Below are 14,346 nucleotides of genomic sequence, written 5' to 3'. Positions count from 1 at the left end.
GTTTTGCCGGTAACCCCCCGGCGGGTTTTAACCGCCGCGGCAAAAAAACTTTCGCCGAAAAAAAGCGTAAAGCGCGCGATAAGCGCCGCCGCAACGTTTTTAATTCCAATAAACCTGCTTTTAAAACGGACATTGCTTCCTTTTCGCTTTATATGGGTATTTGCAACGCGCTCCCGTTGCAAAAAATTATCGATTTCCAATAAAATAATAATTAAAACCTTATTTATTTGCCTTTTTTTAAGGATAATTATACGGAACGTACGGTATTTTGTAGCCGCTATTTTGGTTATTAAGCATATTAAAATTATGCCGTTAACCCCCGTATACCGATATGCTTCGATAATTGTACGGGGTTTTCCAAATATATTTATTGCAAAAACGTGGTCGGCAATAAAGCTTGCGTTAAATTTTTTAAATGGTTTTAAAAAGTGGCCCAAAACCTTTACAAAATTTTAAATACCGTTTACAAACGGTTGTTTAAAGCGATACCGGAATTTTTTAAAAAGTTTACCAAAACCCAATTTTGCGCCCGCAAGGCCATCCAAAAAGTTAAATCCTTCCATACCATATCGGTCGAACAATTTGCGCGTTACAAACGTTAAATCGTTATTTAAAAACGTATCCAGCGCAAAATTGTTAACGTTGCAATATTAAAAGCTATTTAAAATATTTCTTAATAGCTTTACGCTATCGCCGTTTAAACGAAAAAGCAAGCTTAAGCTTTGGTTAATATCGGTAATTTTTTTAACGAAATAAAAACGTTTTTTAAACGTTTCGAAAAAAATATGGTTGCTTTTTTTAATGGCATTGCCGTTAATTTTGCTACGATTGCGGCGCATTCGAATACCCAAGCTTACAACCGCGCGGTTTCCCGTAAAAATGCGGCGTCCGTATTGGCGCCGGGAAATGCCGCTTTTGGCGCCAACAATTTTAACGGCAACAATTATAACGCTAGCGAAAAAAACGTAATTTTTGGAAATTTTGGTTTTTTTAAATACGGCATTTAATTAATTTTTTTATATATTTTTTAATTAATTATTGGTATCCCCTTTTTAAAAAATGGTTAATTTTAAATTTTTTTCGTTAATTTGTTACAATTAAAATTACAATTTCCTTTCCTTATATTACTTTTGCAACATTGCAAAATTCCAATATCCTTAATTACTAATTAGGTTTTAATGCCCCAATAAATAATTTTAAAATGCTTTTTTTTTTGCCCTTTAATGGGTTTAAATACCGCCGATATGCATTTACCGTTACCCAAACGTTTAGGCCCGTTCGCCGTACCATTTGGAAATTTTTTTATTTTTTTTCCGGGCAAGCAATAATGTTTTTTACCATAATGTACGTTTAAAATGCGGTAATTGCTTTAGCGTATTGCGCCAAGCATGCCTTTTACGGGCTTTCCAAAATATGTTATACCTTGCATGTTTTTTGGAATTTAAATATATCGCATTATTAATTTAAAGCGTTTCCCGTACTATACCGTTTCCATTTAACTTTTTGTTTATAAAGTACAATATTTTACGGCTATTACAAACCGTTTACGGGTTTTTTTACGTTTTTCCCCGGTAACTAGCCGGTTTGGCACGTTAAAACATTTTTTTGGGCCATTCTTTTAGCTTTTATTACTTTTTTCCTATAATACCCCCGTCTTTTCCGGGTATTTACCCGTTAAAATCCGGTATTTTCCTTATTTTATAAGCTCGTTTCCAATAAATTTGCTTTATACGTTTAAACAATTTTTTTCGTAATATCCTTTTTTAAAATTTATAAATTTTCCGATTCGTTATAACTTATCCATTTAACCAAATATTTTCGTTTTTGCAAAAGCTTTTTATATTTTAGCAAAGCCTTTACTTCGAAACGATCCTTTTTTTTTTTTTAATTTTTAATTTTTTATTTTTTGGTTTTTTGCCGGGTTTTTTTTTAAACGCTCCCAATAAATTTGCCGGGAATACGTTATATATTCGGTAATTTACCAAAAGCTTTAACCGGAACGCCAAACCGGCTAACCCAACCATTTTTAGGACTTGGAAAAGTTTTAACCATTTGTTCGATAGCTTTTTTAACGGCCTTTTTATTTTAATATTCGCCGTATTTAATAATACTTAATCGTTTACCCCAAAAAGCACCGGGGTTTTGCTTTTATTATAATACTTTTTATACATATTATTCGCTTTTTTTAGCAATTTTTTAGCTTGTTTTTTAATTGCTTCCAAAACCCCCGCCTTAATTTTAACCGTTACCGAAAGTTTTTTTTTAATTACCCGAAAATTATAAAGTTTTCGTAAGTAAAACCTTATTAGCAAAAACGCCGGGGTTTTTTGCAACCCCGAATGCACGTTCGTATTGTGCACTTACGTTGCCAAATGCAATAATAACGCCCAATCGTTTTGCTTTTCGCAGCAAAAGCACCGAAAGTAATGCTTTATTATTTGGTTTGTTCGTTTCGTTTGCCCGTCGGTTTAAAAATAATATGCTATCGATAATTTTTTTGCAATTTTTAAATATTCGGCAAAAATTGTTTAAAACCCGTTTGTAAATAATTTATTCCGGTTCGATACAATCTTTTCGAACGTTTTTAACAGCTTTTAAACGTATGTAAATAAAAAATTCCTTAATTTTTTATTGGTTAATTTTGTAAACGTTGGGATAAAAAAGTTATATTTGGTAAACCGGTTAATTATTACCAATATTGCGTTGCGCTTTTTACCGGTTCCATTTACTAACGTTAAAAGCTTTTCGATAAAATCCATCGATAATTTTTGTTCCGAACGGTTTGGTACGGGCAAAAATGCTAGCAACCCGTAAAGTATTTGTATTTTTAACTTCGTTTGCTGGCATATTTAATACGTTCGCACGTATTTGCGTACGTTTTTAACCATACCTAGCCATTTAAATTACCGTTTAAATTTTTTTAAAATTTTGGCCATACCTTTGTAACCTTTCGTTGGGTTATTGTATTATTTTTAAAACATTGTTCGTTTAAACGGTATTAAATTCGGAACCCAAATTTTTTTTTTATGCTTAAATAAGCCGTTGTTAATTTTCCAAACGTTAAATTTATTTTTCCAAATACCGTTTTAAACGAAATCGTTTTTTGCTTGTGCTTTAAAAATACGCTTTAATATCGTTTTAATGTTTTTTTTAATGGTAATCGTTCTTACGTAAGTTATTTTTTAAAATTTAGCTAATAAATCGCTTTGGAATTTTTTTTTTGCTATATTGGCTTTCCCGTTTATTGGTATATTTTAAAAACGTTTTAACAAATTATCCGCGGGGTTCCGGTATTTTGGCTTTTATTTAATCGTAAAATCGTACTTTGTTAAATTTTTAAACCATTTTATTTGGCGCTTTATTACCTTTTTCTTTATTAAAATATAGGTATAATTTAAATGGTCGGTAATTATTTTAATAATTTTTTGTAAATAAGCCAAATAATACCGTTACTTTTTAAAAGCTTTTACAATTGCTAGCAATTTTAAATTAAAAATTGTATAGCGTAGCTTTTTTTATCGCAATTTTTTCGATATGTAAATTACCGGGTGCTACCGGCCGTCCTGTAATTGCAACAATACCGCCTTTATCGCAAAAGCCGAAATGTTGGTTTGTACGCATAACGGCTTTAAAAAGTTAAAATGCACTAATACCGAAACTTTCGTAAATAATAATTTTAATTTGCAAAAAGCCTTTTTTGCAATACTTCCTAAATAAAATACGGTATTTTTGCTAAAAAAGTCCGTTAAAAGCACAGTAATTTTCGCGTAACCTTTTACAAATTTCCGATAATACCTTGTAAAGCCCAAAAACATTTGGATATTTTTAACGCTTTCCGGTATTTTCCATTTTAAAATTGCAATAACTTTATCCGGCAAAATTTTAACCCCAAATTTGGTTATCCTAAATTTTACAAAATCGATATTATCCGTTTCGAATTTGCATTTGGCCGGGTTAACGTAAAGTTTAAACCGTTCGAATCGCTTTAATACCGTTTTTATTGCTTTGCGGTGCTTTTTTTGTATTTTCGAAAAAATAAAAATATCGTTTAAATATACGATACAATTGCTATTAATTAATTTTTTAAACGCTATATTAATAAAGCTTTAAAACGTTGTTAAAGCGTTAGCCAAACCGAAAAGCATTACTAAGTATTCGTAATGTCCATATTTACAGCGAAAAGCAATTTTCCATTCGTTTTTTTATCGGATTCGTATTTTGTAATAAGCATTTTTTAAATCCAATTTGGTAAAGTACTAGTTTTTAAATACCCGGTCGAATATTTTATAAATTAACGAAAATGTTAACCGGTTTTTTTTAATAACCTTGTTAAAACTTTAATAATTAATATAAAAGCGGAATTTCCCGTCCTTTTTTAAAACAAACAGGATTTTGGCGCCGGCGGGGCTAATTAAATGCCGGATTTAACTTTTTGCTATAGCTTTGTTAAAATACCCCCGGAAAGTTTTTAATTCCTTTTTGGATAAAGGATAAATGCTTTTATAAAGCGGCATCGTTTTTTTTTCCAATTCGATTGCGTAATTTTAGCTTGTATGTTTTAGCAAAGGGTTCGATTTATAAAGCTGCGCATATTTTGCAATTATTTTTTTAACCCATTCCGGAAAAGTTTTTAGCTTTTCCCCGGGGTTTTTCGGGGTTTTCGAACGTGCAACCGTTAATACGGTTATTATTTGTTCCAATTGGATTAGCTTTTTAGCTATTTCCAATAAAATTATTTTAACCTTTTTGGTAATTACCGGGAACTTCCATTTTATATCCCCAAACCGGATTTTAATATCCTTTTGTTAAAGCCAAAGCATATTTAACGTAATATCGTACCCGGCCCGGGGCATTACCACGTAAAATATTATTAATTTTCGGGTTATTTTTTAACTATCCGTTACCCAAATTTTATATTCCCTTACCTTTAACGTAAGCATGCGTTTTTTGGTATCGAACCACGCTAGGTAGCCCCCGTTTAGCACCGGTATTTTTTTTGTTTTTACCAAAAAACGGTTGTGCAATAAATTAACGTCGCTTTTATTGTTAACTAGCGCTTTTAATTTTACCCGGCGACCGTTAATTTGTAAATACATTTCGGTTTTCCAACGCGTTTTGGCCGCCGGGGCGCATTTTTAAGCCCCGGTGCCTAAACGGCCAAATAGCGGTATCGAGTTAGGTAGCGATATTTTGCTTTTTTTAGGGCACGCCGGCCGGATATAGCCCAATTTCCCATATCCGTAACACCGTATTTCGGGCCTTTTCCTTTTTGCCCTTTGTATGGTCGTTGGGGCTAATAGGGTTTCCGGGTTGTCCGTTCGTATTTTGCATGCTGCAACGATATAGCTTAATTGCCCGCATTTAAAGTAAGTAACCGGCTTTTTAAAAGCTAAGACATTTGTATCCCCCGGGGTCCTTTTGTACGATCCCAATATTATTTTTGTTTTAAAAGTTTTGGTTTGCAATTTTTTTATAATGTAAAAAAGGCTTTTAAATATTACCCGTTTTTAAATTTTGGGGCGAAACCGGTTAAAAAGCAATATCGTCCTTATTTATTTGGGTGCTAATTCGGAAAAATCGTTTTTTATTAAATCCTAACGAATCCGGAACGCTTTAAACAATTTGTAATCCTTTTGTTTAATAACGGTATCCCCCGCGAACTTTTTAATCGCTAGTTATATTCGCAAATTGGAATTTTTTAACCTTGCTTAAAGTTACCGCAAAAAATCGATTTAAATAAACAATACCCCGGTATTTAAATAATGCATTTGCTTATATTTTATCCATTGTACCCGCCGATAATAGTTAAAAGTGCTAAAAGTTATTTAAATTTTTATACGGTTTTTACCGTAGCGTTTTTTTTCGTTTTTAAAAATAAATTCGTAATTGTTAATGTAATGGGCGATATTTTGCCAAATTGCCGATTTTTTAAGCATAAAAGGTTTAAAAATAACTTTGCTTTACGTAAAACCTTTCCGTCGTTTAAAAATATTTTTTTTATTTTTGTTTAAGCTTTTATGCGTATGCTTCGACTTTTTGTTTTGGATTTTTTAAATTAAACGAGCGCGTTTGCTTTAGGCTTTTAGCGCATCGTTTATTTTTTGCAATTTTTTTACGAAAAGGTTTTCGAAATTATTAAAAATTTGCGGGGCTTTTTTGGTATTTTGTTCCGGTAGTTTAACGGCTTTTTCCAACGTGCTCGATGTAGCGTCGGGCGTTATTGTAAACGGTACGAAATTGCAAATACCTTTTTTAAATTTGCTCGATCCTTTTTGGTAATTACCCGGGCTTATTTTTTAAATAAAAAAGGTATAAAAAAAGGAACAATATATTAAGGGTTAATCGGTGCAAAAGCGGGTGGTTACCGGGTTACGGGCCGGATACGGTGTTTTTTTTGTTAAGCTTCCGTAAATTTTTTACCAAAGGTGCTATCGCTAACAAAAATTGTTCCTTTTTTAACTTCCCCTTTTTTCGTACCTTTGTTAAGGGTTAATCGGTGCAGAGGCGGGTGGTTACCGGGTTACGGGCCGGATACGGTATTTCCTTTATTAAGCCTCCGTAAATTTTTTACCAAAGGTACTATCGCTAACAAAAATTATTCTTTTTTTAACTTCCTTTTTTTTCGTGCCCTTTTGGGCACTTGGGGTTAGTTTTTTAAATTTTCCGCGTTCCAAGCGCTTTTGTGCAATTTAAACTTTACCTTATTTTTTAATTTCGTTATTATATTTTGGCCGCGATACCGGTAATTTGCCGGCATATTTTTGGGGGGTCCGTGCCCGGTTAGCTATTAGCGCCCTTTTTTTTTTTTTACCGGGCGGTTTTGCCCGTACATTTAACGCTCCCCGCTTTTTGCCGGGCGGTTTTGCCCGTGCTTTTAACATATTGCCCTTTCCCGATACGGCTTATTTTAAGCCGTTTGTACCGCGCGTACGACCCCGTAAGTAGCCGGTAATTTACGATATCCCGTTAAACCGCCCCAATGCCCGGCAACGCTTGGGGAAACCGGTTGTAAAGCTTTGTAGCATTTGGAAAAATGGGTTCGTACCGGTATATAAAAAGCTTTTTTTCCCGTTTAAAGCTACAAACCCTTTTTCTTTCCTTTTTGTGCACTTAACAATTATTCCAACAATTTTAACGATTGTAATTGTAAATAATCGGTATTTAATCGCTTTTTTTAAATATTTAAACTTAACCGGTAATTATAAATGTTATTTTTTGTACTTAATTACGTAAAAAAGGTAATATTTTTTTGGGTATTCGCTTCGGGTTTTTCGGTTTTAACCGGCCCGTTAGCCCTTTTTAACAACCCCCCGGTATTTTTTTTAATTATTATGGTTTAATCGAATTCGGATTCGGTTTTGCCGAAGCTTCCAATTTTTTAAATCCTTAACGATCGTTTTACCGGTAACCTTCCGGTAAGCCTTTTAAATATTGCGGGTCCATCGGGCCTTTTTGCGCTTATAGCCTTTTAAAATTCCCGCAAACGTTTTGCCGGTAACCCCCCGGCGGGTTTTAACCGCCGCGGCAAAAAAACCTTTGCCGAAAAAAAGCGTAAAGCGCGCAACGAACGCCGCCGCAACGCTTTTAATTCCAATAAACCTGCCCCCAAAACGAACATTGCTTTTTCTTTGCTTTATATAAATATCCGCAACGCGCTCCCGTTGCAAAAAATTATCGATTTCCAATAAAGCAATAATTAAAACCTTATTTATTTGCCCTTTTTTAAAAACAATTATACGGAACGTACGGTATTTTATAGCCGCTATTTTGGTTGTTAAGCATATTAAAATTATGCCGTTAACCCCCGTATACCGATATGCTTTAATAATTGTACGGGGTTTTCCAAATATATTTATTACAAAAACGTAATCGGCAATAAAGCTTGCGTTAAATTCCCCGAATGGTTTTGGAAAATAGCCCAAAACCTTTACAAAATTTTAAATACCGTTTACAAACGATTGCTTAAAGCGATACCGGAGCTTTTCGAAAAGCTTACCAAAGTTTAATTTCGCGCCCGCAAAGCTATTTAAAAAGCCAAATCCTTCCATACCATATCGGCCGAATAATTTGCGCGTTACAAACGTTAAATCGTTATTTAAAAGCGTATTTAACGCAAAATTGCCAGCGTTGCGATATTAAAAATTACCTAAAACATTTTTTAGCAATTTTACGCTATCGCCGTTTAAACGAAAAAGCAAGCTTAAGCTTTAGCTAGCATCGGTAACTTTTTTAACGAAATAAAAGCGTTTTTTAAACGTTTCGAAAAAAGTATGGTTGCTTTTTTTGGTAGCATTGCCGTTAATTTTGTTACAATTGCGGCGCATTTGGATATTTAAGCTTATAATTGCGCAATTTCCCGTAAGGGTGCGGCGTTCGTATTAGCGCCGGGAAATGCCGCTTTCGGCGCTAACAATTTTGGCGGCAACGATTATAGCGCTAACGAAAAAAACGTAGTTTCCAAAGGTTTTGGTTTTTTTAAATACGGCATTTAATCGATTTTTTTTATATATTTTCCTAATTAATTATTGGTATTCCCTTTTCGAAAAGTAATTAATTTTAAGTTTTTTTCGTTAATTTGTTATAATTAAAATTATAATTTCCTTTTGTTATATTGCTTTTGCAGCATTGCAAAGTTTTAATGTTTTTAATTACTAGCTAAGTTTTAATGCTTTAATAAATAATTTTAAAATGCTTTTTTTTCGCCCTTTAATGGGTTTAAATACCGCCGATATGCATTTGCCGTTACCCGAACGCTTAAGCCCGTTTGTTATACTATCCGGAAATTTTCCCATTTCCTTTTCGGGCAAACAATAATGTTTTTTACTACAACGTACGTTTAAAATGCGGTAATTGCTTTAGCGTATTGCGCTAAGCATGCCCTTTACGGGCTTTTCGAAATGTGCTACACTTTGCATGTTTTTTGGGATTTAAATATATCGCACCATTAATTTAAAGCATTTCCCGTACTATACCGTTTTTATTTAACTTTTTATTTATAAAGCACGATATTTTACGGTTATTACAAATCGCTTACGGGTTTTTTTACGTTTTTTTCCGGTGGCTAACCGGTTTGGTACGTTAAAACATTTTTTTAGGCCATTTTTTTAGCCTTTGTTATTCCTTTTTTGTAATATCCCCGTCCCTTTCGGGTATTTACCCGCTAAGGTTTGGTATTTTCCTTATCCTATAAGCTTGCTTTTAATAAGCTTGCTTTATACGTTTAAACAATTTTTTTCGTAATATCCTTTTTTAAAATTTACGAATTTTCCAATTCGTTGTAATTTATTTATTTAACCAAATATTTTCGTTTTTGCAAAAGCCTTTTGTATTCCAACAAAGCTTTTACTTTAAAACGATCCTTTTTTTTTTTTCGATTTTTGGTTTTTTATTTTTTGGTTTTTCGTTGGGCCTTTTTTTAAACGCCCGTAATAAATTTACCGGGAATACGTTATATATTCGGTAATTTACCGAAAGCTTTAACCGGAACGCTAAACCGGCTAATCCAACCATTTTTAAAATTTAAAAAGGTTTTAACCATTTATTTAATAGCTTTTTCGACGGCCTTTTTATTTTAATGTTCGCCGTATTTAATAATACCTAATTGCCTACCCTAAAAAGCACCGGGGTCCTGCTTTTATTATAATACTTTTTATACATATTATTCGCTTTTTTTAGCAATTTTTTGGCTTGCTTTTTAATTGCTTCCAAAGCTTTCGCTTTAATTTTAACCGTTGCTAAAGGTTTTTTTTTAACTACCCGAAAATTATAAAGCTTTTGTAAGTAAAATTTTATTAGCAAAAACGCCGGGGTTTTTTGTAACCCCAAATGCACGCTCGTATTATATATTTACGTTGTTAAGTGCAATAGTAACGCCCAATCGTTTTGCTTTTCGCAGCAAAAGCACCAAAAATAATGCTTTATTGTTTGGTTTGTTCGTTCCGTTTGCCCGTTGGTTTAAAAGTAGTATGTTATCGATAGCTTTTTTGCAATTTTTAAGTATTCGGCAAAAGTTATTTAAAACCTGTTTGTAAATAGCTTGTTCCGGTTCGATATAATCCTTTCGGGCGTTTTTAATAACCTTTAAACGTATGCAAATAAAAGGTTTTTTAATTTTTTATTGGTTAATTTCGTAAACGTTGGAATAAAAAAGCTATATTTAATAAACCGGTTAACCATTACCAATATTACGTCGCGCTTTTTGCCGGCTTTATTTACCAACGTTAAAAATTTTCCGATAAAATTTATCGATAACTTTTGTTCCGGGCGGTTTAGCACGGGCAAAAATGCTAATAACCCGTAAAGTGTTTGTATTTTTGGCTTTATTTGCTAGCATATTTAATACGTCCGTACGTATTTGCGTACGTTTTTAGCTATACCCGGCCATTTAAACTGCCGTTTAAACTTTTTTAAGGTTTTGGCTATGCTTTTGTAATTTTCCGTTGGGCTATTGTATTGTTTTTAAAGCATTATTCGTTTAAACGGTATTAAATTCGAAATCCAAACTTTTTTTTTATGCCTAAACAAACCGTTGCTAATTTTTTAAACGTTGGGCATGTTTTTTTAAATACCGTTTTAAACAAAATCGTTTTTTGTTTATATTTTAAGGATGCGCTTTAATATCGTTTTAATGTTTTTTTAATGGTGGTTATCCTTACGTAAATTGCTTTTCGGAATTTGGCTAGCAAATTATTTCGGAATTTTTTTTTTGCTATATTGGCTTTCCCGTCCATTAATATATTTTAAGGACGTTTTAATAAACCATTTGCGGGGTTTTGGTATTTTAGCTTTTATTTAATCGTAAAATTGTATTTTGCTAAATTTTTAAACCATTTTGCTTAACGCTTTGTTACCTTTTTTTTTGTTAAAATATGGGTGTAATTTAAATGGTTAATAATTATTTTAACAATTTTTTGTAAATAAACTAAATAATGCCGTTACTTTTCGAAAGCTTTTACAATTGCTAACAATTTTAAATTAAAAATTGCATAACGCAATTTTTTTTGTTGCAGCTTTTTCGATATGTAAGCTATTGGGTATTACCGGCCGTTTTGCAATTGCAATAGCACCGTTTTTATTGCAAAAGCCAAAGCGTTAGTTCGTACGCATAACGGTTTCGAAGGGTCGAAATGCACTAATACCGAAACTTTCGTAAATAATAATTTTAATTTGCAAAAAGCTTTTTTCGCAATATTTTTTAAGTAAAATACGGTATTTTTGCTAAAAAAATTTGTTAAAGGCATAATAATTTTCGCGTAACCTTTTACGAATTTCCGATAATACTTTGTAAAATTTAGAAATATTTGGATATTTTTAACGCTTTTCGGTATTTTTTATTTTAAAATTGCAATAATTTTGTTCGGCAAGATTTTAACCCCGAATTTAGTTATTTTAAACCTTAAAAAATCGATACTATCCGTTTCGAATTTGCATTTGGCCGGGCTAACGTAAAGCTTAAACCGTTTAAATCGTTTTAGCACCGTTTTTATTACTTTGCGGTACTTTTTTTGTATTTTCGAAAAAATAAAAATATCGTTTAAATATATAATGCAATTGCTATTAATTAATTTTTTAAACGCTATATTAATAAAGCTTTAAAACGTTGTTAGGGCGTTGGCCAAACCGAAAGGTATTATTAAATATTCGTAATATTTATATTTGCAACGGAAAGCAATTTTCCATTCGTTTTTTTATCGGATTCGTATTTTGTAATAAGCGTTTTTTAAATCCAGCTTGGTAAAATACTGGCTTTTAAATACCTGGTCGAATATTTTGTAAATTAGCGGGAGTATTAGCCGGTTTTTCCTGGTAATTTTGTTAAAACCCCGATAATTAATATAAAGGCAAAACTTTCCGTCCTTTTTTAAAACGAACAGGATTTTAGCGCCGGCGGGGCTAATTAAATGCCGAATCCAACCTTTTGCTATAGCTTTGTCGAAATACCCCCGAAAGGTTTTTAATTCCTTTTTGGATAAAGGATAAATGCTTTTGTAAAACGGTATCGTTTTTTTTTTAATTCGATCGCGTAATTCCAGCCTATATGTTTTAATAAAGGGTTTAATTTATAAAGCTGCGCATATTTTGCAATTATCCTTTTAATTTATTCCGGGAAAGCTTTTAGCTTTTTCCCGGGGTTTTTCGGGGTTTTCGGGCGTGCAACCGTTAGTACGGCTATCGTTTGTTCCAATTGGATTAATTTTTTAACTATTTCCAACAAAATTATTTTAACCTTTTTGGTAATTACCGGGAATTTTTACTTTATATCTTTAAACCGGATTTTAATATTTTTTTGCTAAAACCAAAGCATGCTTAACGTAATGTCGTACCCGGCCCGGGGCATTATTACGTAAAATATTATTAACTTTCGGGTTATTCCCTAGCTATCCGTTACCTAAATTTTATATTTTTTTACTTTTAACGTAAGCATGCGTTTTTTGGTATCGAATTACGCTAAATAACCCCCGTTTAATACCGATATCTTTTTTATTTTTATTAAAAAACGGCTATGCAACAAATTAACGTCGTTCCCATTGTTAACCAGCGCTTTTAATTTTACCCGGCGACCGTTAATTTGTAAATATATTTCGGTTTTTTAGCGCGTTTTAGCCGCCGGAGCGCACTTTTAAGCCCCGGTGCCTAAACGGCCAAATAGCGGTATTGAATTGGGTAGCGATATTTTGCTCTTTTTAGGGCACGCCGGCCGGATATAGCTTAATTTTTTACACCCGTAACACCGTACTTCGGGCCTTTTCCCCTTCGCCCTTTGTATGGTTGCTGGGGCCAACGGGGTTTTTGGGTTATCCGTCCGTATTTTGCATATTGCAACGATATGGTTTAATTGCCCGCATTTAAAGCAAATAACCGGCTTTTTAAAGGCTAAAACATTTGTATCCCCCGGGGTCCTTTTATGCGGTTCCGATATTATTTTTGCTTTAAAGGCTTTAATTTGCAATTTTTTTATAATGTAAGGAAAGCTTTTAAATATTACCCGTTTTTAAATTTCGGGGCAAAACCGGTTAAAAAGCAATGTTATCCTTATCCATTTGGGTGCTAATTCGAAAAGGTCGTTTTTTATTAAATCCCAACAAATTTAAAACGTTTCGAACGATTTGTAATCCTTTTGTTTAATAGCGGTATCCCCCGCAAGCTTTTTAATCGCTAGTTATATTTGCGAATTGGGGTTTTTCGATTTTGTTTAAAATTACCGCGAAAAATTGGCCTAAATAAACGATACCCCGGTATTTGGGTAATGCATTTGCTTATATTTTGTTTATTATGCCCGTTAACGATGGTCGAAAGTGCTAAAAGCTATTTAAACCTTTATACGGTCCTTACCGTAACGTTCTTTTTCGCTTTTAAAAATAAATTTGTAATTATTAATGTAATGGGCGATATTTTGCCAAATTGCCAATTTTTTAAGCATAAAAGGTTTAAAAGTAATTTTGCTTTACGTAAAACCTTTTCGTTGCTTAAAAATATTTTTTTTATTTTCGTTTAAGCCTTTATGCGCATATTTTAACCTTTTGTTTTGGATTTTTTGGATTAAGCGGGCGCGTTTGCTTTAAGCCTTTAACGCGTTATTTATTTTTTGCAATTTTTTTACGGAAAAGTTTTTAAGGTTGTTAAAAATTTGCGGGGTTTTTTTGGTATTTTATTCCGGTAACCCAACGGCTTTTTCCGACGTGCTTAACGTAACGTCGAGCGTTATTATAAGCGGTACAAAATTGCAAATGCCCTTTTTAAGCTTGTTCGATCCTTTCCGGTAATTACTTGGGCTTATTCCCCAAATAAAAAAGGTGTAAAAAAAGGAATAATATGTTAAGGGTTAATCGGTGCAAAAGCGGGTAATTACCGGGTTACGGGCCGGATACGGTGTTTTTTTTATTAAATTTCCGTAAATTTTTTACCAAAGGTACTATCGTTAACAAAAATTGTTCCTTTTTTAACTTTCTTTTTTTTCGTACCTTTTTGGGCATCCAGGGTTGGTTTTTTAAATTTTTCGCGTTCCAAACGCTTTCGTACAATTTAAACTTTATTTTATTTTTTAATTTCGCTATTATGCTTTGGCCGCAATACCGATAGCTTGCCGGCATATCCCCGGAAAGTTCGTGCCCGGTTGGTTACTAGCGCCCCTTTTTTCTTTTTTTGCCGGGCGGTTTCGCCCGTGCATTTAACGCTCCCCGCTTTTTGCCGGGCGGTTTCGCCCGTGCTTTTAATAGCCTTTTCGGGCACCCGGGGTCGGTCCTTTAAGTTTTTCGCGTTCCAAGCGCTTTCGTGCAATTTAAGCTTTACCCTATCTTTTAGCTTCGCCATTATGCTTTGGCCGCGATACCGGTAGCTCGCCGGCAT

At 33.3% G+C, this 14,346-nt stretch overlaps 6 protein-coding genes across 6 annotated transcripts in view; all 6 read right to left on the bottom strand.

The window, feature by feature from the left end:
- The window catches only part of GGTG_11546 (hypothetical protein), a gene marked incomplete at both ends in the record, with an annotated part of 2,830 nt that extends 1,540 nt beyond the window's left edge, over nt 1-1,290 (bottom strand). Inside the window, 3 exons of the mRNA XM_009229437.1 lie at nt 115-440; nt 687-951; nt 1,166-1,290. Coding sequence (XP_009227701.1) covers nt 115-440; nt 687-951; nt 1,166-1,290 — 716 coding nt within the window. The remainder of the gene's footprint in view (nt 1-114; nt 441-686; nt 952-1,165) is intronic.
- Nucleotides 1,291-5,135: 3,845 nt separating this feature from the next.
- On the bottom strand, nt 5,136-5,456 carry GGTG_11545 (hypothetical protein; the record flags this gene model as incomplete). Its single annotated transcript, XM_009229436.1, has 1 exon — nt 5,136-5,456. A coding segment is annotated over one exon (321 nt), but the record flags the coding sequence as incomplete, so codon positions are not given.
- A 131-nt stretch (nt 5,457-5,587) lies between these two features.
- On the bottom strand, nt 5,588-6,757 carry GGTG_11544 (hypothetical protein; the record flags this gene model as incomplete). Its single annotated transcript, XM_009229435.1, has 3 exons — nt 5,588-5,671; nt 5,849-5,971; nt 6,701-6,757. 3 exons carry the CDS (start codon nt 6,755-6,757, stop codon nt 5,588-5,590), a joined length of 264 nt encoding a protein of 87 aa, XP_009227699.1.
- A 360-nt stretch (nt 6,758-7,117) lies between these two features.
- Nucleotides 7,118-8,053, bottom strand: GGTG_11543 (hypothetical protein; the record flags this gene model as incomplete). Its single annotated transcript, XM_009229434.1, has 3 exons — nt 7,118-7,168; nt 7,617-7,925; nt 8,051-8,053. 3 exons carry the CDS (start codon nt 8,051-8,053, stop codon nt 7,118-7,120), a joined length of 363 nt encoding a protein of 120 aa, XP_009227698.1.
- Nucleotides 8,054-12,619: 4,566 nt separating this feature from the next.
- GGTG_11542 (hypothetical protein) lies at nt 12,620-12,940 on the bottom strand (the record flags this gene model as incomplete). Its single annotated transcript, XM_009229433.1, has 1 exon — nt 12,620-12,940. A coding segment is annotated over one exon (321 nt), but the record flags the coding sequence as incomplete, so codon positions are not given.
- Nucleotides 12,941-13,071: 131 nt separating this feature from the next.
- Nucleotides 13,072-14,346, bottom strand: GGTG_11541 (hypothetical protein; the record flags this gene model as incomplete). The annotated part of the gene is made up of 5 exons (XM_009229432.1): nt 13,072-13,155; nt 13,333-13,455; nt 13,518-13,564; nt 13,962-14,010; nt 14,074-14,346. The coding sequence occupies 5 exons, from the start codon at nt 14,344-14,346 to the stop codon at nt 13,072-13,074; spliced, it is 576 nt and encodes a 191-aa protein (XP_009227696.1).

Source organism: Gaeumannomyces tritici (assembly GCF_000145635.1).
Source record: "Gaeumannomyces tritici R3-111a-1 unplaced genomic scaffold supercont2.7, whole genome shotgun sequence".
Lineage (NCBI taxonomy): Eukaryota > Fungi > Ascomycota > Sordariomycetes > Magnaporthales > Magnaporthaceae > Gaeumannomyces > Gaeumannomyces tritici.
Note: the sequence above shows the minus strand (reverse complement) of the source record. Positions and strands in the feature narration are given on the sequence as shown.